At 45.6% G+C, this 27,213-nt stretch overlaps 1 protein-coding gene and 1 long non-coding RNA gene across 5 annotated transcripts in view; both read left to right on the top strand.

Annotated features, from left to right (window-relative positions):
• Window positions 1–290: 290 nt before the first annotated feature.
• On the top strand, window positions 291–24,658 carry zgc:109889 (uncharacterized protein LOC553542 homolog). Of its 4 annotated transcripts, none has more exons than XM_047336251.1 (11): window positions 292–592; window positions 10,801–10,942; window positions 12,344–12,478; window positions 15,520–15,673; window positions 16,442–16,559; window positions 17,310–17,378; window positions 17,832–17,876; window positions 17,978–18,111; window positions 18,663–18,968; window positions 19,110–19,528; window positions 21,017–24,658. In XM_047336251.1, the coding sequence occupies exons 2-11, from the start codon at window positions 10,810–10,812 to the stop codon at window positions 21,172–21,174; spliced, it is 1,671 nt and encodes a 556-aa protein (XP_047192207.1). In that variant the 5' UTR covers window positions 292–592; window positions 10,801–10,809; the 3' UTR covers window positions 21,175–24,658. The 4 variants fall into 4 exon arrangements, with proteins under 4 accessions (XP_047192209.1, XP_047192207.1, XP_035462899.2 ...); XM_035607006.2 differs by having other exon boundaries at window positions 10,796–10,942; XM_047336252.1 differs by lacking the exon at window positions 292–592 and adding an exon at window positions 726–936.
• A 1,146-nt stretch (window positions 24,659–25,804) lies between these two features.
• LOC118285707 overlaps window positions 25,805–27,213 on the top strand; it is a 22,050-nt gene continuing 20,641 nt past the window's right edge. The window contains exons 1-2 of the long non-coding RNA XR_007031902.1: window positions 25,805–25,894; window positions 26,987–27,080. This is a non-coding gene — a long non-coding RNA (uncharacterized LOC118285707). The remainder of the gene's footprint in view (window positions 25,895–26,986; window positions 27,081–27,213) is intronic.

The raw sequence follows: 27,213 nt of genomic DNA, 5'->3' as shown, positions 1-27,213 counted from the left end.
AAAATCTCCTAATTTGGACGAGGACTTTGTCACTTAATATTTATATTGTATATTTTATAGATGTAAAATAAAGGAGGATATTCTATATGTGCAAATTTAAGGCCATTCATTCTGTTGTTTAATACAAATTTAAATAAAGGATTCATGTTGAAAACATGAGAGAAAATCAAATGAACATGTTATAAAATATATATTTTTTGTTAAAATCTGACGTCATCTAGTCCCCACAATCGCGAATTCAATCGCGACGTTTATTTTGAAATGTCAAACGGAAGCGTGTTTTCTTCAACGCGAGCCGCAGCTTGACGCTCTTCAGGCGGACGCTGCCGTGGAAACGACAGAATCCAGAGACACGCAGCTGCGCCGCCACCACCAGGGCCCCAGACCCCTCACTTCAAAGGCGTCCACTCCTCCTCTTCCTCTTCCTCTCTCTCTCTCCATCCATCATCCTCCTCGTCCTCCTCCGAGCGGCGGACATGGACGCGTTGGAATGAACCGCGGAGCGGCGGCGACGCGGCGAACAGAAGCGGCCGAATCACCGAGAGGAGGAGGAGGAGAAGAAGAAGAAGAAGAAGAAGAAGAAAAGAAAAAGGTGAGAACAGAACAGGTGAATGTGATGTTTGACACGCGCACGCCGCCTGTGGCTGCGCGCGCACGAGAGGCGGCAGGGCGCCGTTTTGTTATCGTTGCCGCGTCGCGCGCGCGCGTGCACACGCATGAAAACACGAAAAGCGAGCGATCAGTCTCTTCATTGATGAGCAGGCGTGTGGACCCCGATCACCATCATCACCATCATCATCATCATCATCAGGGACCGTGACCGTCGTGTGGTCAAGTGTCGCCTGCTCCTCGTGCCACAAAATGTCACCGGTGGGTGTGAACGTGAACGTGCTCGTGTTCGAGGCTCGAGCGGATAAAGAGCAGCGGAGGATTAACGTGAGTGAGTCTCCGACATCATCCGTGTCACATCGCAGCAGCAGCCTGCAGGTGTCAATGCACGATGCATTAGGAGTGCAACTCACGATTATTTACATAATCGATTCATCTGTCGATCACTTGTTTGCTCCATAAAAAGTCATAAACGTGGTGAAAAATGTCGATCGTGTTTCCCCAAGATGATGTGTAATTTGGTCCACACACCAAAGATATTCAATAAGTGCTCTGTCACAGAGGAGCAAAGAAAACAGAACATATTCATATTTAAGATGCTGAAATCAGAGAATTTTGCCTTATTTTTTCCATAAAAACTATTGGATTATCGAAATAGTTGGCGTTTGATTTAGTAGTCGATCACTAACCGATGAACTGTTGCAGCTGTACAATGCGTGGAAACATTTTCTTTATTTATTATTTTTATTCCAATCCATCTGCATCTGAAAACTGCAGAGTCCCCGTACGTATATTTTTACCTTTATTCAGTTTAATAAATGCATCAAAGTCAACGATATATGTAAATTCTTAGACTGCATACGAAAATGCATGTAGCCAATGTGCGTGAAGCCTGTATTCTGTGTACTGACCAGCAGAGGGCGACTCTATGAGAACGTGACTCTACTTCTCTCTTGATTTATAAACGTCGGTGAACGTGTGATTCCCTCAGTCGACCAATAGGGAATTTATCTGCAGCCATTGTGGCTATTGATAAAAATGAGTTATCGATGACCAAACATTTCCTGAATTCTTCTTCATCTTCGTCAGATCTGCTGCTTTTGTCTGGTGTTTGAAACATGTTGTGATGCTTAATGCTCAATAAGATAATTCTCTTCAGCGTGAACGCAGCTTCAGGCCTTTGGATTCTGGGATGTTGTGTTTTCTTAGATTTCTATAGATGAAATGTTTGACACAACACAAACGTTCTGATTGGATGAACTGGACAGACCAGGAAGTGAGATGACGTCACCATCTGCAAATATACAAGAGTCTTTTCACGTCTAGACTCTAGAGCAGTGATTAGATAATAGGTTTCCTGTGTGTGTGTGTGTGTGTGTGTGTGTGTGTGTGTGAGAGAAAATCATCTGTGCAGTACAGAGTTGTATTCATACGCGACGTTGCTCAGAGAAGCTTGCGCTGATGCCTTACATAAGCAAATCATGGAGGAAGGAGGGCGAAGAAAGCTGAACGCTAAATAAGTATAAACGCTTTCATAGAGACACACACGCACACACACACTCTCACTTCGGGGATGAAGCTCACAAAGGAGTTGTGACGCTGTGCTCGTTCTCTGCTCTGGCCACAAAATGGCACGTTTCTGGTTTTTCAGACGCACAATTCCCACAAGGAATTTCTAGTTGTCTTGCCTTTACAGATTTATTAATTGTATCGCAGCCCGACCGCAAGCCACAATACAGCCAGGATTATAGTAGTGATGATGTTGATGTTTAATGGGTAAATGAAACTATAGCTTTATAATTCGTGTCCTGACTCAAGGGTGACATCAGTTTTCCTTTTTCTAACTTCTGATCCCTTTGCACGATGATTCTGAGCGCAAACATCGCCGGAAGCTGAAGGTTTTGACCGAATGTCTGGACGACTTTAGTGATTTTTTTTGGACTTTAGGTTTAGGGGTGTTAGTTTTAAACATGGCCGTCTGTCGGCCATCCTCGAAAACGATCACATCTCCGATTCGCTGAGTGTTTTTTGTGCTGGAGATGAAAACGGCCGGCGCTGAACCGTTTCTCTGCTGAAACACACACAAGAGGATGATTAAGATTCCAGGAGTGACCGTTGTGTTTTCACAGTGATACGTATTCCAGGAGTCGGCCGCCCAGGAACGCCTCCGTGTCCCTGGGGCAGAGGACACGTTATACGTGATACGTTTTCCAGATGCGTGTTCGTTTTTCTGTTCTTCCGCCGCCTCTTTGAACCAGATGTGGTCGCTGTAAAGGCTTCCAGGTGACAGGGAGTGGGATTGGATGTTGTTATTCATTCGGACCCCTGCAACACGTGTTGCTTTTGGTGATATGTTATCAAGTGGTGCAGTAGTAGAGAAATGACATAATATTGTCGATGTATTTTGATGGGATTACCTACAGGAGTTACTGTTAATGTTGCGATACGAGAAGAAGCATCACACGCAGGTTTTCACAAAGTCTTTATCACCCTCCGGGTTCAGACAGCGGGACAAACAATTCCGCATTATTTTTATTATTGTTGTTGACGGGAAATATTTATTTTTGATAGGAACTTTATCTCTTGCTGCCGGCAGCGTTGCCAGGTTGGGTTTCCCCCCCCCCCACAATTTTCATCATCGTTCTCCCACGTCCTGTTGTCCTGACCTCGCTGCTTTAACTGTGTGCGTGTGCGTGTGTGTGCGTGTGTGCGTGCGTGCGTGCGTGCCTGCCTGCGTGCGCGCGTGTCTGCTTTGTGGATGAGCCAAGAAGAAACTTTAATCGCTATAAAGTCTCTCTTTTTTATCATCCATTACTCAAACTAACAGTTTTAATGCCACACCCAAGGGAGTCGGTCTTACTCAGCAATTTTCTTTCCCCAGGCTCCTTGGTTCCCATGGCGATCAATGGGGCCGGTTCACCCCGGCGATGTGGTTGCTATGGTGATCGATGGGGCAGCTTGACCAGGCGACGGTTGCCATGGGCAGAGTTTGGGGCTTCTCATGGGCGTGTCGCTGGTGACTTTATTGACAAAGCGATTGATCGAGCGTCCATCTCCGTCTACGTCCTTCAGTGTGTGTGTGTATGTGTGCGTGTGTGCGTGCGTGCAGGCGTGCGTGCGTGTGTATGTGTGTGGTTTTCCTTCATGTAGCACCGTGAGAAGATCCTTGTGCAGCAGATTCAAGTTTCTCTTCCACAACATGTTGGTTGTTGCAAATCCCAAGTTGCAGTTTGTCTCAGAGCCTGTCACAGGGAATTAGAAGGCAGTGGGAATTACTCTTGGAATAGTCAATAGCACCCCGCTCACGGGCTGCCTCAAGGCGAGACACACTTAAACACACACACACACAAACACACACACACACACACACACACACACACACACAATCCTCTATGGTTATTAATCCACTGGTACACACATGCCCAGTGTACGTGAATAGACATGTGGTATAAATTTTCAGGTGTGAGATTATTTCTGATTCAGAGCTTCGTCTGGACGAAGATGTTTTTTCGTTTCAAACCATGAAGTCGTATGGACAAATTCTCAGTCCTGGGAATCTGGGACATAGTGACACATCTCAGCCTTAATGTGACCCGTCTCTCTCCTAGTGGCCCCGCACCAGTAGACCCAGTTTGCTTTGTGTGTGTGTGTGTGTGTGTGTGTGTGTGTGTGTGTGTGTGTGTGTGTGTGTGTGTGTGTGTGTGTGTGTGTGTGTGTGTGTGTGTGTGTGTGTGTGTGTGTGTGTGTGTGTGTGTGTGTGTGTGTGTGTGTGTGTGTGTGTGTGTGTGTGTGTGTGTGTGTGACAGGTCACATGGTTCTGCCGGATGACTTGTTGCAATCGCGCTGAGGCCGACACATTTAATTGTGAGAGACGGGGTCGCGGAGGGGCAAACACACACACACACACACACATTCTGTGGCTGACCTGTTTACCAACCACATTAGCAGAGAACAGAAGATGGTGGAATACAGCGCGAGTTGTTCAGGAGCAGTTTCATGTTGATGTTAAATATATTTAGATTTGATTCTTTTCGAGCTGTAGCTGCTTTCTGAAGGAACACACATGTTTCTGTATGTTTCAACTAAATTCTCATCAGTTTTACCTTTGGAAGAAATGATTCCGTTGACATGATACATGATATTCGGGCTAAAGGGGAAATGAGAGGTGTTTAAACTGGATCGATGAGACGCCTCAGCTCAGCATTTAAGTGTTGTGTACAAATCCCCGAGAAGCATCCATTACCCTTTATTATTAATTAAGCATTCGGTTCCTGCTATTAGTGATTACTATGGAGTAGTATGGAGTGTGTTTGTGTCACGGGGTCTTTGGCTCTTTTTTGTCTTAAGTTTTAATTCACCTTCCACACACACACACACACACACACACACACACACACACACACACTCCTCTGTCTCTCTCAGTCCTGCTCTGGTCACTTCCTTATCCAGCCAAAAATTAAGACACTCACAAGAAACCATGACAACAGCTCAACAAGACGACCGGAGGCTGCGGCAGTTTCTCCAAGAAGGAAAATAACTAGAGAGAGGAAGCGTAAAAAAAATCTCTCGTCTCCTCTCTGGCTCTGTTACGCATAATGTCATTTTGGGGAGGATAAGCGAGGAGGGTGGTGGGGTTGTCATTGTAATTAGGATCATTTTGTACAATGAGATACCCGAGAGCATCAACACACACACAGACATCAGAGAGAGAGAAGCAGGAGTGAGGAAACAGGGTTTAGGATGGAGGAGGAGAGGAGGAGGCGGAGTTCTGTTCTGTTCTGGGGTCAAAATGAACCTGAATCGGTGCAGATGAAATTTAAATCATCTCCCTCCGTCTAGTTTGACTTCTGCCATTTTATGTGACATCGAACGAAACAAAGCTGCCGTTTTCTGAATTCAGACTCTTTCCACAGCCAAGAGCTCATCCCACTTTTTCATTTCCTGCTTTGTTCTGCCTTTTCGTTGACGCTGGCGCCTTTTGTGCGCCGACGACTGGCGAGCGACCAAGTGCAGAGCAGAGTAATCCCGACTGGGAATAAAACATCAGCTCCGTGTCCCTCACATTCCTGTTTTCACGGCCGACTGTCAGTCAGGCCTCGGCTCACAATCACAGCTGCTGACATGGGTGTAAAAGTGGTGGTGGTTATCTGTACATTGTGCCGCACAACAAAAACAAAAGATCATGTATATTTCATAGGCAACGCAAAAAGAAACTGCTGAGCTCGGGAAATGTTTCCAGGAAGTTTGGAGATTGTCCGAGTAACGGGAACTCTTCCGGAACGAGTGGTTGGAAGTTCTTGGAAGGATATATTTCAAAATTAGTCAGCAATATTAAAAAAATATATTTAATTTGTGGGGGGTTTTGTTTTTGATTTTTGTATCTTTTGTATTTGTAATTCAAAACTCCATGTAGCTTCTTCTGCAAGTGACACTTTGCAACCAATTACAGCGATTTAACCTGAAGTCTAGATTCAATTCTGCAGTATATAATATTTGATGAAAAATAAAATAATATTTTGATGATCTGATTTAAAATACAAGTTATCAGATTAAAAATAGGACTGAAAACCAGCACAGGACAGGAGTAACAGTCCATAAACTATTGGGCATGTATCTACTAGCTACCTGCCACTAGCAATCTGTTGCTAGCAACCTGCCACTAGCTATCTGCTACTAGCTACCTGCCACTAGCTATCTGGTAGTAGCTACTAGCTATCTGCTAATATCTACCTGCCACTAGCTATCTGCTACTACCTACCTGCCACTAGCTATCTGGTAGTAGCTACTAGCTATCTGCTACTAGCTACCTGCCACTAGCTATCTGCTACTAGCTACCTGCCACTAGCTATCTGGTAGTAGCTACCTGCTACTAGCTATCTGCTACTAGCTACCTGCCACTAGCTATCTGCTACTAGCTACCTGCCACTAGCTATCTGGTAGTAGCTACCTGCTACTAGCTATCTGCTACTAGCTACCTGCCACTAGCTATCTGCCACTAGCTATCTGTTACTAGCTACCTGCCACTAGCTATCTGTTACTAGCTACCTGCCACTAGCTATCTGTTACTAGCTACCTGCCATTAGCTACCTGCTACTAGCTTTGCCTTAAGGCAGCTCGCATGCTAATGTGCGATACTGTGCAGGATTAAGCTTTGGTGCAGCAGATCTCCTATAAGCTAATGAGCAGCTTAACCCTTGAGATATACATCTGCTTGCATAAAGCTCGTCACATTATCTTTTCATATGAAAACAGTTTACAGCACCAGCTCAGCTCAAATGTAGTACTGGCGCGAATGTATAAACCCGCTCCCTCGTGCATTCGATTATCTAATTAAGTCATCGTAAAGAATCGGGGTCTGTCGTTTCCATTAATTACCGTATGAAACTAATTAGCCGTAATTATACGAGACCCTCATGTGGAGCAGAAGAACGGGGACGAGTGTGGGAGGCTGCAGGGTGAGTCGCTAACCTTTCAGACGGCACAGGAGGTGTGTGTGTGTGCGTGCGTGTGTGTGCGCGCGCTTAAGTCTCTAAGGCCGAGCAGACCGAGCAGTAAGAGCATTAGCCGACCTCCTGCAGGAATGATTAGTTTGTATGAGGCCAGTGATTTAAATCAGCTCCTCGTCATGTTTCCGTCTCCAAAAAAACGCCCCTAAAGCAATTCATGTTCACATGTCAGAAATTATTTAGTTTTATATGTAATTATATGCCCCCCCAAAAAAGTGGGTCACAGTATTTAAAACCAGAGCGAGTCCGTCAGTTTGCTCCCTCTGGGGAGACGTTTGGGTCCAACAGCTCCTCACCTCCGGAGAGACACCGGGCTGCAGTCGGCCTCGGATCAGAGGGATCACGTCTGATCTGATTACAACTGTAATTACACCCACAGAGGGGAGGGGGGTCGTTGGAGGAGGTCGAAGGAGGTGGTAAATTGAAACGGTGTCAAACAGCGAGCACGTGAGTCACGTGTAACCGACCTGCGGTGGTGTCAAAGTGTCTTTGTGGTGTCGAAGTTATTGTACCATGGAATTCTTCAAATTGTATTAAACTCAACAAAAAAAAACAACACTATTTCAGAATCAGAATCAGTTTTATTGCCAGGTAGGTAACAGGTTACATACGAGGATTTTTTTTTGCTGTTATTAAGGTGCATGTAGCAGTCAACATATATACACAGAATTAGAAAAAGAATATAGAATAACATAGAATAAAATAACATAAGATGAAATGAAATATAATCCACACTATTCAATAATAAATTTACAATAAATATCGGGGTCACAGATGGTTAAATGTGAGTGTGGTGCCTACGTTAATATAACGTGTAATGTCCATGGGGAAGGAGGGGAGGTGGCAGTGGGGGTCCCCGGGCCTTGTTGATGAATTTAGATGATATATACTTATGATATTTAGTTTTGAAAGATTAACTTAATCATTTAAAAACATTTAGATGAATATGTAGTCTCGAGTTTGAGCTAAAACATGAAAATCACCAATGGAAGTTGCCTTGCCTGGCAGCAAGGTTGCTGCGACGACAGATTAGCAAACGTGAGCATTATCTTAATTGTTATGTTTCTTTCGAAACGATCTGTCCATCATCATCTCAGCAGGAGCAGGAATAACAAGCGTGTTTTCCCAAAGAAGCTTCTTTTAGAAACCGCTTCCTTCTACTTCCTCTTGTCCACAGTGTTGACATCTGCTCTCCGCAGTGTCCCTCAACTATTTCATCTTGTCGTGAGTCTCTGATCTGAAGCGGCCTTCCTGCAGTTCTGACTGCCCGAACTTGTCTGACAACATCCTGTGCTTCTATTTCAGTGAAGCACTGAACTCCCCAGAGATTTTCTCTGAGCGCAGGTGTCAGACGGCGACAAATCCTCAGCAAACCTGCTTAGAATTCAAAGTTTCTACATTCCAGGTTCCATCCTTTCTCTCCTCCTCCCTCTCTCCGTCTCTCTCACACTATTTTCGGAGGCGCGACGAGTTCCACTTTCGAGCCGGCGGAGCGGATTCCTCAGCGCGTTGCCATGACGACGTTCCCATAACTCCGCGGCACACTTTCGGAGCCCCGCTTCCCTCTTCCTCCTCGGCGTCTTGTTCATTTTGTCCCTCCTTCCGTGGCCTCATACAGTCTCCGAATGCTTTGAATAGTATAATCCTCACGAAGTGGGGCTTGAAAACATCATATTGACGGTCAAGTTTTCCTTATTGAGGTTACTTATTGTTGTTGGTCAGATCAGACAGACTAATGACAGAGTAATGAATTAAAATGACTATCAGGTTTGATAGTTTTTTGCTTAAAGTGTTTTATCATTTAGTTTTCAGAAGCGATCGATTCGCCCAAATAATCACGTGGCGCGATGTCGCAAAAGCCAAGTAGCGTTTGTTAGATCCTCCCGACGCCAGCGTCCGACAGAGAACGAGCAGATACTATAACGCAACGCTATACATCCACATACATAGTGACAACACAGGTTATCACACACACTGTGACACTGTCTGACCTGGATTTCTGTATTTAAAGGAGGACGGACGGACGGAGACGTGAACCAGAGGTCTGGAGATGAAATATTTGTTGGTTGTGCCGTTGGCCCTGGTGTGTGTGTGTGTGTGTGTGTGTGTGTGTGTGTGTGTGTGTGTGTGTGTGTGTGTGTGTGTGTGTGTGTGTGTGTGTGTGTGTGTGTGTGTGTGTGTGTGTGTGTGTGTGTGTGTGTGTGTGTGTGTGTGTGTGTGTGTGTGTGTGTGAGATCCACGTCATGCGTGTAAACCTACATCGTGAACCTAGATCTCAGCAGCGTCGCTCTCAGTCCCCCTGGTCCCTCCTCCTGCACTGAGCACACACACTCACCGACACACACACACAGAGATCAGCGCAGAGATGGGGAATACCGTCTCTGTGATGGGCACCGGGGGAGTCGGAGGACGAGACATTCAGCCTCGCTGATTTATTCATGAGACGGAGGGAAGGTGATGGGAAAGAGAAAGTAGTAGACAAATCAGAGATGAAGAGCCACGGCGGAGGACGAGGAGCAGCGTGTATGTTTTATTAAACAGCCACGGTGTTGGATTATTTACAACAGCTGCGGGAGGGGGTCGACATTGACTCACACACACTGAGACACACGCGGGGAAGCTCGGTCACACTCCTCAGACGAGCCTCCACAGTCGGAGGTGGTTTGTGTAATTGAACGTCAGAAGCGATTAGAGGGAGGACGAGCAGGAGAGAGAGAGGGAGAGAGAGACGTAAAGAGGACAAACTACTGTCGTCTCTTTTTATCACAGCTGACGTGTGTGTGGTTCACGTGAACACACACACGCACACACACACACACACGTTGAGTGAGTGAGTTGCTGTGTTTGTGTTCGACTCGGCTTAATACTTGTCATCACTGGAAATGCTATAGTAATTGTTCCAGTGATGACATTAGATGTGGGAGAGTGTGTAACAATGGTATTGACCTGTGAGACACACACACACACACACACACACACACACACACAAACACACACACGCACACGTACCGAACACACACACACACACACACCTTCACCTTCCACACTAGTTTACGTGCACACGCACCAAGAATTCAAAAATACAATATTTTAAAACCGACACATGATCATGGCTCTCAAAAATAACGAACTTCCGTTGCTCACGTTCTCTTTCTGTCTGACGTGATCATGTGCTTCAATATATATATATACATATATATGTATGTGAGCAAAGGGAAGCAAACGGATAAAGGGCTGAAACGATATGCTCATGTCAAATATGCATATTGTAGACAGTTTTGCACAACAACAAATGTTCCAGTCATTTACTAGATTTGGACCCGGTCTGGTTTTCTCTCTCTCATCCTCTCATCTTCTGCCCTTTTTCCTTTCACCCCTCCATCTCTCTCTCCTCTTCCCTCGTTCTCTCTCTACAGTTGCGGCTCATTAGCATCATTTAAACGTCTTTCCGGCTCATTATGTTCTTGGCTCGTCGCGGCCACATCGACATCAGGCAGCGTGACGATGAGCCGCCTGTGTCCCACAGCGGATAGACGACTCCGCTCAACACCATCTCCTCCGTTGTTCCGCCTCTGCTCTTCTGTTCCTATCCGTCTCGGAATGTTGCTTATTTTTTCGGCGGCGTCCTAACGAAATCCTCTCTGTTTTTTCCTGTCTGTGTGTGTGTGTGTTTCCCTCAGAGCAGTAGAGCAGCATGCCGTTGGTGAAGAGGAACATCGAGCCCCGGCACCTGTGCCGCGGGGCGCTGCCGGACGGGGTGACCAGCGAGCTGGAGTGTGTCACTAACAGCACCCTGGCCGCCATCATCAAACAGCTGGGCAGCCTGAGTGAGTACAAACAGGCGTCGCAGTCTGAGGAAACGTTTTTTTTAAAAGGGAAAAGTTTATCTTTGGACTTTAGAACGTCACAGCTGGCTGTGAGATGTCAGTCTGTCATCCTGAGCACTTTTAAGTGCAACCGCACCCGAAAGTAGTGAATTCTGACAGAGATAGTTTGTGTAAACACATCACTCGGGACGAGAAAAAGGCCTCGTCGGCACGTCCTGATCAGATGCATTTCAGCCGAAGAAGAAGGAGTCGGAGTTAAGTGTGGCCGTGTCGACTGTGAGGCGTCTCGATGGAGCCTGTAAAAGAATCCAAGGTGAACTTTTATAGAAACGATAACGCACATGAAGACGAAGCGCTCGCCGTGTTTCATTTTTATAACTGGGCTGCAGCAGCAGAAACACAACCTGGTGAGTCATCGCTCTGCCGTGCAGCAGAGTCCCAGATCTTTGCATTTTCACTTTACCTCTTCCGCCTCACACGGCTCATGGGAAAACTTGCTCAGTTGATTCATACGTGTGATGCAGATACTGTCTCCCTTTCGGCCCCGACACCGGGAAAGAGACGGTTCAGTTGGGAATGTGGAGAGAGAAAGAAAAGGGCAGTTTGAATTTGACTAACTGTCGGGAGACTAAATTGAATTCAGCGACAGCTCGTTGTGAGTGAGTGATCTGCCTCTGCTCCGTCTGTCATCATCGCGTGGGCGGAGACGGAGCGAGACGAAGACGCTGTGGCAGAGGTTTGTGATTCAGTCGAGTGTTGTTGAGGAACGCTGCATTTCTGCATCCTGGTAAATACTTTTAAATATGAAAAACAAGAGTATAGGTTAAGTTATTACAGATAAGACAAGATAGACTTTATTTTCCAAGTGGGGAAAAAATTTGCCTTTGCACATCACGACAAATACATTCATCCATCACATGTTCATCTACACCGATAAAAAACACACACAAAGAAAACATACACATGTTACCAAGGTCAAGGTCAGTTTAACCACATATTTTATTATATATAACTATAAAGAAAAAGAAAAACAAAAAATATGTAGAACGTGAATTGAGAAAATTAACGTTTTTTTCATCATAAGCGTGAATGCACATCTTTTTTCCCTATTGTTTATTCTGTAAAGTGAAAGTTTTCATATCGGCAAACAAACGCTGATACCGATCGGTGTGTCTGGCAAAGGTTTCTATCGGCCAACTAATTAATCTGTCAGACTGTGGGCATATATCATCATCATCATCTCTGTATGATCTCCCTTTTTCCAAATGAAGTGGGGACTTTGACTTCCTGCTGCTGATTCTCCTCTGTGAATATTAAACGCTCAGCTGGTGAACGACAGAGTGTGAATCTCTTACTGTCACAGTATCAAACCTAAGGGTGTGTGTGTGTGTGTGTGTGCAGGTCGCCATGCAGAGGACATCTTTGGAGAACTGTTTAACGAGGCCAACAGCTTCTACCTGAGGATGAGCAGCCTGCAGGAGCGAGTGGACCAGCTGGCTGTGAAAGTCACGCAGCTCGACTCCACGGTGGAGGAAGGTACAGTCATCATCATCGTCATCATCATCATCATATTCAAATGACCTTTGTGCTGATGCCTGAGATTTTCCTGTTGGTGGGAACGCGTCTGACTCTGGAAAATGTCCGGAAAATTTACTTTGCGTCGTCGCTCCAACAGAAGAAAATTCCTGCTCTTAAGTTTCACCATTTTTTCTGTAGCTAAGCAATCAGCTGGGAGACAATCTACTTCCTGTTTATGCCTGTGAACGGTCACGTGACGTGTGTTCATGTCCCATACTTTACTCTCACACTGATCGATCCCTTCCTCGTCTCCTCGTCTCTCTCCATCCTTCTCTCTTTTTACATTCTCTCCTCTCACACACTCTCTCTCTCCTATTCTCACTTCCCTCCATCCCCAACCTCTCTTGTTCTTCTCTCTTTTATTTCTCGCGTCTTCTTCTTTTTCTCCCTCTCTCCTTTTTCCCCTTTTGTTTCCTCCCCTTTTCTCTACCTCCGTCTCTCTCTCTCCTCCTTCCATTTCCTTTTCACCATGCCTCCCCCTTTCACTCTCTCCCTCTCCTCCTCTCTTTGCCTCCCACTTCCGTTTCTTTTCCTCCATTCTCTCTATCCTTTTCCTTCTCTCCCTCTCTCTTCACCGATACTGCCTCGTCATTCTGCAGCACACTGGCCTCTGAAAGAGAGTTTATCCTCCTCTTCATCCTCCTCTTCCTCTCCTCCTCCTGCTCTGTCCATCTCCCTCCCTCCCTCCGCCCACTCACCACTCGTCTGTTCTTCATTTGTTTCTACTTTTTACGTATTCATCTGTTTAATAAACTTACTTTTACTTCATTAACAAGATTCTTCTTTTCTGGCCAGATGCTGCACATGAGCCTTCCAGACATTAAACTGATTATTAAAATTCACTATTAATCTGGTGTTGTTGTGAGAGTCGGGCCTCAGTAAACCACGTCAGTCCCTTGATCGGACGGTTTACTACGTTAATCTGGTTGTTAGCAGCAATCGACGTGTGGTGTGTGTGTGTGTGTGTGTGTGTGTGTGTGTGTGTGTGTGTGTGTGTGTGTGTGTGTGTGTGTGTGTGTGTGTGTGTGTGTGTGTGTGTGTGTGTGTGTGTGTGTGTGTGTGTGTGTGTGTGTGTGTGTGTGTGTGTGTGTGTGTGTGTGCGCGCGTGTGCGCGTGCGTGTGCGAGAGAGGTCTCTTTGAAGATGTGTCTGAATGAAAGTTGCATTAGCTGCTAGTTTTGTGGATTATTCATTTGGCCGCCGGGACGGAAGTTTAGGAAGGAATGATTAAACACGCTCGCGCACACACACATGCTCACACACGCACACACACACACACACACACACACACACACACACACACACACACAGATAGAGATCAAAGAGGCAATAGTTCTTCAGTTACAGTCAGAGGTTAAATCTGTAATACTATTGATAACTTGTTTGCACACGCACACAAACACACAAGTGTAAGATACAGGCGGTCAGCACATAATCGGTCAGAGCATATGTCACACTGTCACACTGACATGGTTTAACCTCGTTAGTGTGACAGTCAGAGATGTGTGTGTGTGTGTGTGTGTGTGTGTGTGTGTGTGTGTGTGTGTGTGTGTGTGTGTGTGTGTGTGTGTGTGTGTGTGTGTGTGTGTGTGTGTGTGTGTGTGTGTGTGTGTGTGTGTGTGTGTGTGTGTGTGTGTGTGTGTGTGTGTGTGTAGCCATCTGGTAGATCCTGGATAGCATTACAGTCTTGTTAAAATCTCTTCTGGGGTTTAAGGATTGACACATATACATGTCGTATTTTCTCCGTCTCTCACTCTCTTTCTGTCTGTGTCTGACACACACATTCACACACACATACACACACTCTGGCTCCTGTTTAATGTGTACAAATCATATGATCACACAGTCTGCAGAACACTCAACGAGACTTTATGAGAACCATCAACAAACACACACACAGACACGCAAGCTCTGTATTGCTTCCTTACAAACACACACACACACACACACACACACACACACACACACACAGGGTAAGCGCACAGACCTCCCTTACAGCTGCTGTGTGTGTGTCTTTGATGTGTGTGAAGCCGATACAACAAGCTCTAAGACTAATCTGTCCCTGCTGTCCTATTACCCAGTGTGTGTGTGTGTGTGTGTGTGTGTGTGTGTGTGTGTGTGTGTGTGTGTGTGTGTGTGTGTGTGTGTGTGTGTGTGTGTGTGTGTGTGTGTGTGTGTGTGTGTGTGTGTGTGTGTGTGTGTGTGTGTGTGTGTGTACAGTATTGAACCTGTCTCTGTTCTGTATTCTGTACATGAGCTTGCACTGTCCCACTTATCGCCTCTTGTTGTCTCCTGAATGATTCCAAAAATCAACATCAGATTGCGAGAACGCAAATGTTGCTTCGTAAATTTTCCGGGGACTTCTCCGTGCCTTTTCATATATATATATATATATATTTTTTTTTTAGATATTCTAAATATATTTGTTTACTGCTTTATAATTTGTAATTTTTCTCACTAATTACATATTTATGCTCTGCTAGTAATGTATGTAGAGGCCTTTATTATTATTGCCATTATAGTTTGTATTTCATCTCCTGTACTTCAGTTTCCTACATTCCCAGGATGCCCTTCAACAAAATCCATAAAGCCATAAATCCCTGGGTCAAAACCACACAAACAAGAGTGACATTGACAATGTTCAATAAATTAACTAGCTTCTACTCACATACTACTTCTGATTATTCTTTTGTCAGTTGTGGTGGGAATAGGTAATGTAGAAAAACCTCTGTTGACAGAATTAATCATTCAGTTTGTTTTCATCGAATTGAAGACTTGCGAATTATGATTTAATATTTGATATATTCCTCTGGAAATCAAAAAGAAAATCCAATGACAATCCATCTTCTGACAAATGTAATTGTCTCATTATCCATACTGTTGTTACAGAAAGACTCAAATCATATTTGATATTAATAAGATATATTTCAAAGTGTTCCAGAAGTGCATTGTCCAGAAATTCCCCTTTATTAACTTCTCTTCCTCCCTCCTCCGCCTCAGTCTCCCTGCAGGACATCAACATGAGGAAGGCCTTCAAGAGCAGCACCATCCAGGACCAGCAGGTCGTGTCGCGGACTTCTGTCCCCAACCCGGTGGTGGAGATGTACCATCGCTGTGACAAACCTCCTCCGCTGAACATCCTCAGCCCCTACAGGTCAGTAGCCCAGCCCCTACAAGTCAGTGAGTTAGCCCCTACAGTTCAAGTACCTCAGCCCCTACAGGTCAGTACCTCAGCCCCTACAGGTCAAGTATCTCAGCCCCTGTAGGTCTGTAACTCAGCCCCTACAGCTCTGTAACTCAGCCCCTACAGGTCAGTGAGTCAGCCCCTACAGGTCTGTAACTCAGCCACTACAGGTCAGTGAGTCAGCCCCTACAGGTCTGTAACTCAGCCCCTACAGCTCTGTAACTCAGCCCCTACAGGTCAGTGAGTCAGCCCCTACAGATCTGTAACTCAGCCCCTACAGGTCAGTGAGTCAGCCCCTACAGGTCTGTAACTCAGCCCCTACAGGTCAGTGAGTCAGCCCCTACAGGTCTGTAACTCAGCCCCTACAGGTCAGTGAGTCAGCCCCTACAGGTCTGTAACTCAGCCCCTACAGGTCAGTGAGTCAGCCCCTACAGATCTGTAACTCAGCCCCTACAGCTCTGTAACTCAGCCCCTACAGGTCAGTGAGTCAGCCCCTACAGGTCTGTAACTCAGCCCCTACAGGTCAGTGAGTCAGCCCCTACAGGTCTGTAACTCAGCCCCTACAGGTCAGTGAGTCAGCCCCTACAGATCTGTAACTCAGCCCCTACAGGTCAGAACCTCAGCCTGATTGTGCCAGGTGTCTTCGGTTGATAGACAAATACTGCTGGACTTAATTTTAGACTCTGATATAGTTATGAATAACTTTGTGATTGTTTTTAATCTCCATCCCGCCGTCAGAGATGACAAGAAGGACGCCCTCAAGTTCTACACGGACCCGTCGTACTTCTTCAACCTGTGGAAGGAGAAGATGCTGCAGGCCACCGAGGACAAACGCAAGGAGAAGCGACGGCAGAAGGTGTGTGTGTGAATATACAGTTAATACAGTATGTACAAGTCTTTGTGCGCCATTGTGTCTTTGCTGTGTATTGGATGTGTGTAAGAAGAAAATTCATCTCCTGCTTTAATTTGCTAATGTATTTTTTTTCTCCTGCCTAGTTGTTGTGCTGTTATTTGATTTAATGCTTTTCTATGACTGTACATTTAGCTTTTTCTTTGTTGTGTAACTGCTTATTGATGCAGCAGCAGCAGCTGCGCAGCTTCACCATCCTCAGACTTTTAATTATTAATATGTCGAGCGTTAATCAGGTTAATCAAACGAGCTGAAAAAAAACTGACGTCGAGAATTTTATATCTCATAGATTCAGATTCACTTTCCTCCATGGGCTCTCGTTTTTGTGTGTGTGTGTGTGTGTGTGTGTGTGTGTGTGTGTGTGTGTGTGTGTGTGTGTGTGTGTGTGTGTGTGTGTGTGTGTGTGTGTGTGTGTGTGTGTGTGTGTGTGTGTGTGTGTGTGTGTGTGTGTGTGTGTGTGTGTGTGTGTGTGTGTGTGTGTGTGTGAGAATGTTCTATTTGATGCTGCTCACGTTTTCCTGTTCCCTGCTCCTTCAACCTGGAAATTGAAAAAAATATCCCATTTACATAGAAATAATATTCCCCAGAGGACGTATGATCCTCCTCTACCTGTTCCTCCACACACCTTCCTCCTCCTCCTCCTCCTCTTCGGCTCAGTCTAACGCAGCAGCTTGTTTCTCTCCCATGTCTCTGTAGGGCTGTCCGGCCCACCCCGACAGGCCCCACTCCAGACAGGCCCCACCCAGGAGCCCCCTGTCCATCTCTGTAAGACAACCCCGCCCCCCTAACCTGCCCCCCCCCCCCCCCACACACACACACACTCACACACACACACACACTCTAACCCCCTGCACACACACACACACGCACACACACTCTAACCCCCTGCACACACACACACACACACACACACACACCACTCACTCACCTACTGTAGAGGAAGTACTGACGCAGGTAAGACACTCACGTAGTGCAGAGGGGAAACACAAGGTCACAGGTCTCACACACACACACACATACACCACTGTTTGGTTTGTTCTGTTCTGGCTTCCTCGTCCATCGTCTTCTAGTGTGTTGGTGGTGAGAAGACACGTGTGTGTGTGGGGGGGGGGGGGGCGGTCCTGCATTATTTTTTTTAATTTTCCCTCCGCACCATAATCAATAATCGATGGCTGAGTTTTCGTCTCCTCCTCTCTTCTGTGTGTGTTGGTGTCGCAGGAGCAGCAGCGGCAGGTCGAGGACCCGGGCAGGGAGGTGAAGAAGGTAGACACTCGCTCACCAGGCGTACAGTACAAACACCATCATTCATATTCATCTTTTAGGTTTTAACGACAGGATGCCTATGTTTCTTTCTGTCGGCGAAGGTGCGCAAGGCTCGTAACCGGCGACAGGAGTGGAACGTCCTGGCCTACGACAAGGAGTTCAGACCCGACGCCAGGCTCACGCCCTCGCCGTACCACGGCATGTCCTCCGAGGGCTCGCTGTCCCCTGACAGCAGGTACACACACACACACACACACACACACACACACACGATGTTGGGTAAATCTCAGGGAGCAGGGATTATAATATTTGCTCTATGAGCGTTTGACTGGGAATAAATGCAGAGACACAAATTGACGTGTCACATTTTTATAATTTTTGTGTTTGTTTAGTCTTTCAATAATTGGTGCGATATAAGAAAAGAATATTTATATCATCTCGGTTTTTTTCCACAGTATTAAACAGTAGTTAACAGTTTATAATGTTCAGGTAAAATTTTACTGCAGTGTTTTCAGCTCTGTGCTGCCCTCTTGTGGAGGAGGTGGGTTACAGCACAAGGATTACACATGTATTATGGATTAGATCATAAAATTCAACAGCTCGAGTAAATCCAGTGGAAAATATGAATAAGTCGTATTTGGTCAGTGCAATTAATTTCAAATGTAGACGAGGGGAACATGTGGAATATAAGATTTTATGATTGGGAGAGATTTATTAAAAAATAAGGAAATTAATAAAGCAAACGTGATAAAACATATTATACTGCTATACAATCTCCTCCCACAGATCAATGGCGTCTGACTCGTACCCAGCGAGCCCCAACCACCCCTCCGGCCAGGCCCCCGGCGCCGCCCACCCCGCCGACCTCCACGCCAGGGATCACCTCAGCGCCGCCGCCCAGACCCAGTCACTGGACCGGGTTCTCAGGCCGACCAACCAGCCCCCAGGGCCGGCAGCGGTGGCGGCGGCGGGGGGGAGGCACGTGGCCTCCCTGGGCAGGACCCCCTCTGGACAAGGGCTCCCGGCTGGCGGAGATCCGACGGTCAACGGGCCGAGGCAGCAGTCGGTCAAGGATTACCGGGCTGGACACGGGTACGTTCACAAATGTAGACGAATAAATGTTCATCCGACTTTTCATTTGTTTGGTGGCGATGAACTTTTGTGGACAGTTACTGTATGTTTATGATCAATAACCTCAGGTTTTCCTCTCTCCCGTCCCCTCCCCCTCCTCAGTGTTCCGCCCTCCACCATCCCAGAGTACTACATCCCCCCTGCCCCTCCCCCCCCACCTCCCACCATCCCCTCTGCCCAGACGGCCTTCGACTCCACCACAGTCCCGCCCTCCGTCGCCACGGCCTCTGCCGTTCCACCCACCTCCGCCGCCCTCTCCCGCCCCTACTCCCCCTCCCCTCCTCCTCCCCCGGCCAACTACGTGCCATCCCCCTCCCACCCGCCCTCGGGCATCCCCCCCGCCGCCCCTCCGCCCCCGCCCCCTGGCGCCCCAGCCGGCCACTACCCCTCCCCGCCCCACGCCACCGCCGTGGGCCAGACAGCCGGGGACGTGGCGCCCCAGTCGAGGAAATCCGCCCCCATGCTGGGGATGATCCCGATGAGCGACGCCCGCTCCGACCTGCTGGCCGCCATACGTAGGGGTAAGTGTCTGTTTATCTACAGTTATAAATGCTGTTTTTGCTACTTTTATATGTACATAGAGTAATAAATATTTCTATCAACCCATCAAGACCTGACCAACATGTGTTCCCTGTCGGACGCTGACGTCAGTGACGTCGGGAGGATCTCAACGCTTTCGCTCGAGTTCAAATATTTTGTTAGAGATAGTTTTGCTTTCGCTGTGAATTTAGCTAGAAAAGAATCCGGTAAAATTCATTTTAAAAATTCACAGGAAATGGCATATTAATGAGTGTATTAATATTTTAATGATAATTTTTACGGCTGTACATTGAACAAATATTACAGGTGATGTCTTGCTGAACTTTGGTCTGTTCACCCTCCTCTCCTCCTCTCCTCTCCTCTCACCTCTCCTCCTCTCCTCTCCTCCCTCATCTCCTCCTCCCCTCTCCTCCTCTCCTCTCCTCCCACCTCTCCTCATCTCCTCTCCTCCTCCCCTCTCCTCATCTCCTCTCCTCCCTCATCTCCTCCTCCCCTCTCCTCCTCTCCTCTCCTCCCACCTCTCCTCATCTCCTCTCCTCCTCCCCTCTCCTCATCTCCTCTCCTCCCACCTCTCCTCCTCTCCTCCCACCTCTCCTCATCTCCTCTCCTCCCTCATCTCCTCCTCCCCTCTCCTCCTCTCCTCTCCTCCCACCTCTCCTCATCTCCTCTCCTCCTCCCCTCTCCTCATCTCCTCTCCTCCCACCTCTCCTCATCTCCTCTCCTCCCTCATCTCCTCCTCCCCTCTCCTCCTCTCCTCTCCTCTCCTCCCACCTCTCCTCATCTCCTCTCCTCCCTCATCTCCTCTCCTCCCACCTCTCCTCATCTCCTCTCCTCCCTCATCTCCTCCTCCCCTCTCCTCCTCTCCTCTCCTCTCCTCCCACCTCTCCTCATCTCCTCTCCTCTCCTCTCCTCCCACCTCTCCTCATCTCCTCTCCTCCCACCTCTCCTCATCTCCTCTCCTCCCTCATCTCCTCCTCCCCTCTCCTCATCTCCTCTCCTCCCACCTCTCCTCATCTCCTCTCCTCCCTCATCTCCTCCTCCCCTCTCCTCATCTCCTCTCCTCCCACCTCTCCTCATCTCCTCTCCTCCCTCATCTCCTCCTCCCCTCTCCTCCCACCTCTCCTCATCTCCTCTCCTCCCTCATCTCCTCTCCTCCTCCCCTCTCCTCATCTCCTCTCCTCCCACCTCTCCTCCTCTCCTCCCACCTCTCCTCATCTCCTCTCCTCCCTCATCTCCTCCTCCCCTCTCCTCATCTCCTCTCCTCCCACCTCTCCTCATCTCCTCTCCTCCCTCATCTCCTCCTCCCCTCTCCTCATCTCCTCTCCTCCCACCTCTCCTCATCTCCTCTCCTCCCTCATCTCCTCCTCCCCTCTCCTCCCACCTCTCCTCATCTCCTCTCCTCCCTCATCTCCTCCTCCCCTCTCCCCCTCTCCTCTCCTCCCACCTCTCTTCCTCTCCCCCCCCTCCAGGTATCCAGCTGAGGAAGGTGCAAGAGCAGCGGGAGCAGGAGGCGAAGAGGGAGCCCGTGGGCAACGATGTGGCCACCATCTTATCTCGCCGCATCGCGGTGGAGTACAGCGAGTCCGACGACGACTCCGAGCTCGATGAGAATGAGTGGTCTGACTAAAAAAAAAACGTAAAGAAGAAGACGAAGTGAGATGGAGGCGGGAGCTCGGAGGTGGTGATGAATCATAAACATCTAAACATAAGAAGATAAATGAAATCCAGTCATACACACGTTGACATCGCCTGTTGCTGCCTCTTGGAACATGAAGCTCTTCAGCTGCAACAGGCTGGTGATTCCCGCTTTATCGGTTGCCCCTGACGACGCCTATTCTTGAACCGAAGAGGTTTGTGTGTGTGTGTAACCACCTGGCGCAGTAAACAAACACACACACACACACACACATCCCGCCCCCCTCCACTCATCTCTCACCACGAACACTCAGCTGTGAAAAACAAACGCTCAGACTACTCCCTCGAAACTCGAGTTATGATTATTAGCAATATTATTATTCCAGGCTCTTAAAGTGATGGTACACAAGGGGGGGGGGGGTGTTTACAGAACACATGGTATAGCACAACAAAAACTTAATCGTAGTGCAATCTTAACTTATCTGCCAAATGTTGAGAAAGAATTTATGGATGATCAGGGAAAAATTATAATAATTTATCAGAGAATAATAACAGGTCGCGCCTGTGTTTAAAACAAGCGCACACTCTGCGAGAGAGGACAGCAGACTTCTGGGAGTTTGGTCACTCTAAGCAACATGATGCATGTTAACATCTCCGCAGACCAACGCAGAGACGGTTGTTATGGAGACAGAAGATGGAGCAACTGGAGGATTAATCAAAATTAGTCTCCAAACGTCTTTGAGCGTCACTCCAGATTTAACATTTTCAACATTTGTTTTAAGAAATGAATTTAAAACCACAGACACATATGCCTGTTTTCAGACAATTGCTCAAAAACTTTTATATGATCAGTACAATATCAAAGTTTTTCTCCAGTGATTATGAGCTATAACTTATGAACAAACTATCAAAATTACGAGGCAGTTAATTAGAGACGTATTAATCGATTATGGGCTCATAGAGAATTCCAATCTCATTGTTTTTATAGTCCATGTCTTTGTTGAGTAATGAATTTAACATTTCAATTCATCTTTTTTTTTTTCTTTCGGACAAATCACACTGTCGATTATAAGAAGCATTTAAAATGCTTATATTTTACTTTTTAAATGAGAGATTTTGATTTTAGAACTTTTAAATCAAAATCCGTCGTGTTTGACAATGCAGCATTAAAAATAAAAAACTGTCCCGTGAGCTGACGTCAGCTGACGTCAAAGTGACGAGAAAAACCAAACTCCCACAAAGTCTGTGTGTTTCTTCAACATTAAGAAATACAGTCGTCGTCGTACAGTAGTATAATAAAACTGTGATGAAAGACGCCGCCCGCCAGGATTAGGCTGGTGTGGGGAAAACAAGCGCCACCAGCACCTCGTTGGCCTCCATATATCACAGCATCGAGCTCACGCCATGACTTATATTTTTATCAGATTTTTTTTTTCTGCTTTTGTAGTTCTTCATAAACCGAACAGTGACTGTGTGCTGTGGTTTTGCTCTCGTATATATAAACGCTTCCACACTTCACCACCGGCGGAGCCGCACTTAGGTCACATGACTCTTATTTACTCTGTGAACGCAGCCCCCCGGACTATAAATACATAAGTGTAAGAGACTTGCAACAGTAATATACAGTATATGATTATTATTAATATCTCTTTTCAGTTTAGGTTTTGGCTGAAGCTCAGAATGAGCCGATTGGACTGTGGTGTTTTTATATAATGTGCTTTTTTCTTTTTCTAACGTGCTGCGGTGAGTTGTTCACTTTGATTTAGTTTTTCTACTGTCCAGGCCACGAGTAAAAAAGGATCAGCGCAACTTTTTTTCCACATCTCGAGTCAAAGTCTCAGTTCAGTTCAGCTTTCCACTGAGAGCAACACGAAGAGACTGCTGCTCGTTTGTCTTTTAGTGCAGCTACGTCGAAAGCAGAGCATTATGGGAAGTGTAGTGTTATTCATTGCACCGCATTTTAAAAGTGAGACGCGTATTTGTTTTTCAATATAAAAGATGTTCACTGATGCGTTTCTTTTTTCAAGGACTTTGCTCGTGGTTTTTATTTGTACATTCGTCTTTTTACTGGAGCAAAAGCTTGCACTTTGAACAGTGTCTGATAATCACACTCATCTATACACAAAACTACCTGGTAACCTATAATCTAAACTGGTGAGATGAGATTTACCTTTATTGATCCTCCGCAGGGGAAATTCAGAAACGATGCAGCAGCACAAAGTGTAGCAGCACAGGGGAAAATGTGATAATAAAATAAAGTAGGAGTGGAAACAGATTCTGCCATAACAATAACGAACTAAAAAACTACAGTAGTAGTTGTGCAATAAAAATTTAAATTAAATAAACTTCTGCTGTAATTTACGAATTAGCCTTTTTTTTTTTCTTCCGTTGTAAATTGTCTAATCACAAGAAATAATTTTTAGCTGGATTCCTGGTTAATGGATATTCTAATAATGATCAACCTCCTAGATGAAACTATAATAATAAAATGAATTCTAATAATAAAAACGGAGCAGACGTGTGTCGAGTATCCGACACTGTTCCGAGCGCATAGTTGTCGTTCTAACATTTTTTTGTTTATTACAAGAAATGGAGAAAAAAAAGACTTTAGGGCTTAAAAGTAGTTCTTTTGTTATCGTATGTAAATACCACACGATGAGAAACGTCTCTCTCATCAGCTGCACTCTGTTATTGATTATTGATTACAGATGGATTAAGTGTTGGTGTGTACGTGAGTTGTTGGTTCAGGCTGATTTGTTTGGTTGAAAGGTTTTTTTTTAGGAACTGTGCCAACCTGTATTTATGGACATGACGGACATGATTATTGAATTTGGGAAAAAAAAGCACATATGAAAAGGGTTAGTTTAAATGTGGATTTTTGTTCGAGACCTGGGATGAATTTCAGCTAAAGAACTGTGAAGTGCGAGGCATCAAATGGAACTAGGAACTAGAAAACCACAGCCCAGATACGATTGTCTACGTGGTGGTTTCGTTGTCGTTGACGCAGGAGCCAGAGCTAGAAACTCGGTGGCGTTTATGGATGCGAGCACTCCCAAGGCCTTTCAGCGTCCGAGAATGTAAAGCTGCGACTGCGACACTCGGCTGATAAAACCCACTATCAACCGAGTGACGGAGACGAAATGCAGCGCGAAAAAAACTTAATTTAATGTTTTTGAAAGTAGAAAACTCGGAAAGCACCAAAGGCAGAGATGATCAAAAACAACCGTACGTTACGTATCTATGGCGACTGGCTTGTGAAGAAAAACAAACAAACGGCGTTCTGTGTTTTGAATCATGTGAGGAAATGAATCATGTTGTATAGACTTTTGGTATAAGGCAGCCTGTAAAGTACAAAATACCTTTGGAGTAATATAACGTAGACAATGGAACAAAAACAAAACTGTGTATTGCACAATAAAAACCAACTGTAAGCAAAAAGTATGCATGTAACTATAGACAATAAATGGTGAAGTAAACTTTGTCCTGTGCCTCTTTATATTTAATGTACATGGTCATGTTATTTACTATATATGACGTTGGTCGATGACATCAACTGAATCAATATTCCTTTGTAACCTGCTTTATATGGTTGTTTTCCTTCCCCCTAAGGCTGTGATACATAACGTCAATATACAATGTACAAGGTTATAATATTGCACTGGATCAGGTCGTAGCAGCTGGAGTGAGTCCCATCTCATACGTCCAGTGAATACTCAGTGGGGATGGACGACGCCACGAAACCTGAATATATCCCGGTTACGGGCGCCGCCATCTTGTGCCGGTCATTCGGAGCCAGAGTCTGCACGGTCGGGATCATGGAGCGCTGTGTTTTTTGTTTTTGTTTTTCAGAAACCAAAGAAAGGAAGACAAATATTTTGTGGTAATAAATTCAGTAAGTATTTTAGCAAATTTTTTTTTTATTCACAAATGTAAATTTAGTAATAAAAAACCTGATTACAATTTGTTCCAGAAAGATGTGGAACAATGCATGAAAACATTAAATAAATGTGATTACAAAGAGGCAAATTAAAATCTTAAACGTGTGTTTCTCAAAATATATGTTTTCTAATGTAACAAACACCCCTGGTCACTATATCTTTTTGTTGTTGCATGTACAACAAAGTGTCAAAAATAAAAAGTAGAATAAAATAAAAAAGTCCATGTCCCCAGCAGCCACCAGGGGGCGGTCCTCATGTTTTGTCTTCACTTTTGAGGAGGTGCGTCTGAGACAATGAGGTCGTTCATTGGTTCAAAGCTAGCACAGATATTGTCACGTCTGTTCCTCCAGGAATTCAAAAGATGGCGGACAATCCACGTAAAAAATTAATTCATCTATTTTCCATGATTTTACACTTTTTAACGCTACGTTTAATTTAACTTGGGAAAATGTTTTTTTACAACCTATTAAAATGAAGAATAAGTTGCTTTCAAAAACTTTAATACCTGCCGCTGTCGGAAGAAACGGAAACACGAACAAACCGTTCAACCAATCACGTTGCTAGCTCTTTTCGCTGTTGTAGGTCCTCCATCTCTTCTTTTATTTTTTTTTACCTTCATTGGTTTCTGCGTTTCCTGTTTTACTTTGAAACGACCGGTCGTAAATTGTCCCTTTCACTTCCTGTTTGTGGGTTTTTTTCCCCGCCAGTTTTCGGACTCACCTGCGCGTCATCAGTGAATCAGACCTCGGGTGTTCCCTCTCTTCACACCTCGAGGTTCGTTCCTTTCTTCCTCTTCTGTTAAAAACAGACATGTTGTCTGTTGTTATTCCTGGACTCTGGAAAGTTCTGCGGATTTGTTTGGTTCTGCTCTTCCGGGTTGGTGACTCCTCCCTCCTTGACAGATTGCGACAGTGTCTTTGCTCATTACTGTGGATGGATTCTTGCTTCTTCTTCTTTTCTGGCCAGATATCTTATATATAAGAATAGTGATGGTGATGTTGTTTTTTGCTTTGTTAACACAAAGTTTTGAGCGTTTTAACAGTTGGCAGATGACGCCAAAGTTTTTCAGAACTGACTTTGACTGTTGTTTATTCAATCGCAAGGTATTTAAAAGTAGTTTTTTGGGGGGTTCTCACGTTGAAGAGAAAATATTGTACTGTGCGTTTGAAAAAGAGTCACTTAACATTCCATCATTTTGCAACATGAGTCACTTATAAGTCGAGTTTGAAAAATAGCCGGAGAGGAGACGTCATATTAATCTGTCTGTTACTAGCAGACAGTTTGTGATCATTTCCTGTCAAATGCATGATTCATTTTCAATATCTACATAACCTAATACTCCTTTAATTGTGTGTGTGTGTGTGTGTGTGTGTGTGTGTGTGTGTGTGTGTGTGTGTGTGTGTGTGTGTGTGTGTGTGTGTGTGGGGGGGGGGTTTGGGATGGTGACCATCAGTTGGTTTCATTTTAGTTTTCTCTTTGATTGCAGATGTTTTTATTTGACCACTCTATGACAATTTGATGAACTCATCTGTGATGTAGTTTCTTGCTGAAAAACAATAAATTATTGATCAATAAAATAAAAAAAGGCAGAATTAGCGTTAGGATTAGCATCGGCCCTTTAGCCGCGATGGTTCAGGTTAGCGTCCTCACAGACTGTATGAATGTCTCCGCCTCAGTTTGTGTGGATTTTCTTGGAAGAAACATTTCCACCTTAAAGCCCGAGAGTCTTGAGATTGGATCAGCAGCGCCTGACGTCTCATAACTGTGATGTAAATCCATCAATCATCACTCCACTTCTAACTTTTGTCCCCTTCTTTTTTCTTCCTCCTGCGATGCGACGTGACTCGTGGACGTGGTTGGTTCCAGCTCCATGCTGTTCCGAGGAGGAGGAGGAGGAGGAGGAGGAGGAGGAGGGCTCGCTCTGGGGAAACAGATGGAGACACAGCAGAGAGGGAGGAAGGTCAGTGGAAAATTCAAAAAGCACCCGACACAAACACATAATCATCACAAGGTACGAGAGAGGAAAAATACAGATGATCCAGTTTAAAAAAATGAATAAATCTAGAAATATTTCTTTCATCCTTCTTTTCCTC

Source organism: Scophthalmus maximus, chromosome 12, assembly GCF_022379125.1.
Source record: "Scophthalmus maximus strain ysfricsl-2021 chromosome 12, ASM2237912v1, whole genome shotgun sequence".
In the NCBI taxonomy this organism is placed as follows: domain Eukaryota; kingdom Metazoa; phylum Chordata; class Actinopteri; order Pleuronectiformes; family Scophthalmidae; genus Scophthalmus; species Scophthalmus maximus.
Note: the sequence above shows the minus strand (reverse complement) of the source record. Positions and strands in the feature narration are given on the sequence as shown.

What these genes read in the sequence shown, in the direction of transcription:
- zgc:109889 (XM_047336251.1), top strand. Translation starts at nt 10,810, where the DNA reads ATGCCGTTGGTGAAGAGGAACATCGAGCCCCGGCACCTGTGCCGCGGG. An exon ending in CAAACAGCTGGGCAGCCTGA is followed by an intron (nt 10,943 to 12,343) that starts GTGAGTACAAAC and finishes GTGTGTGTGCAG; the next exon opens with GTCGCCATGCAGAGGACATC. An exon ending in CGGGCAGGGAGGTGAAGAAG is followed by an intron (nt 17,877 to 17,977) that starts GTAGACACTCGC and finishes CTGTCGGCGAAG; the next exon opens with GTGCGCAAGGCTCGTAACCG.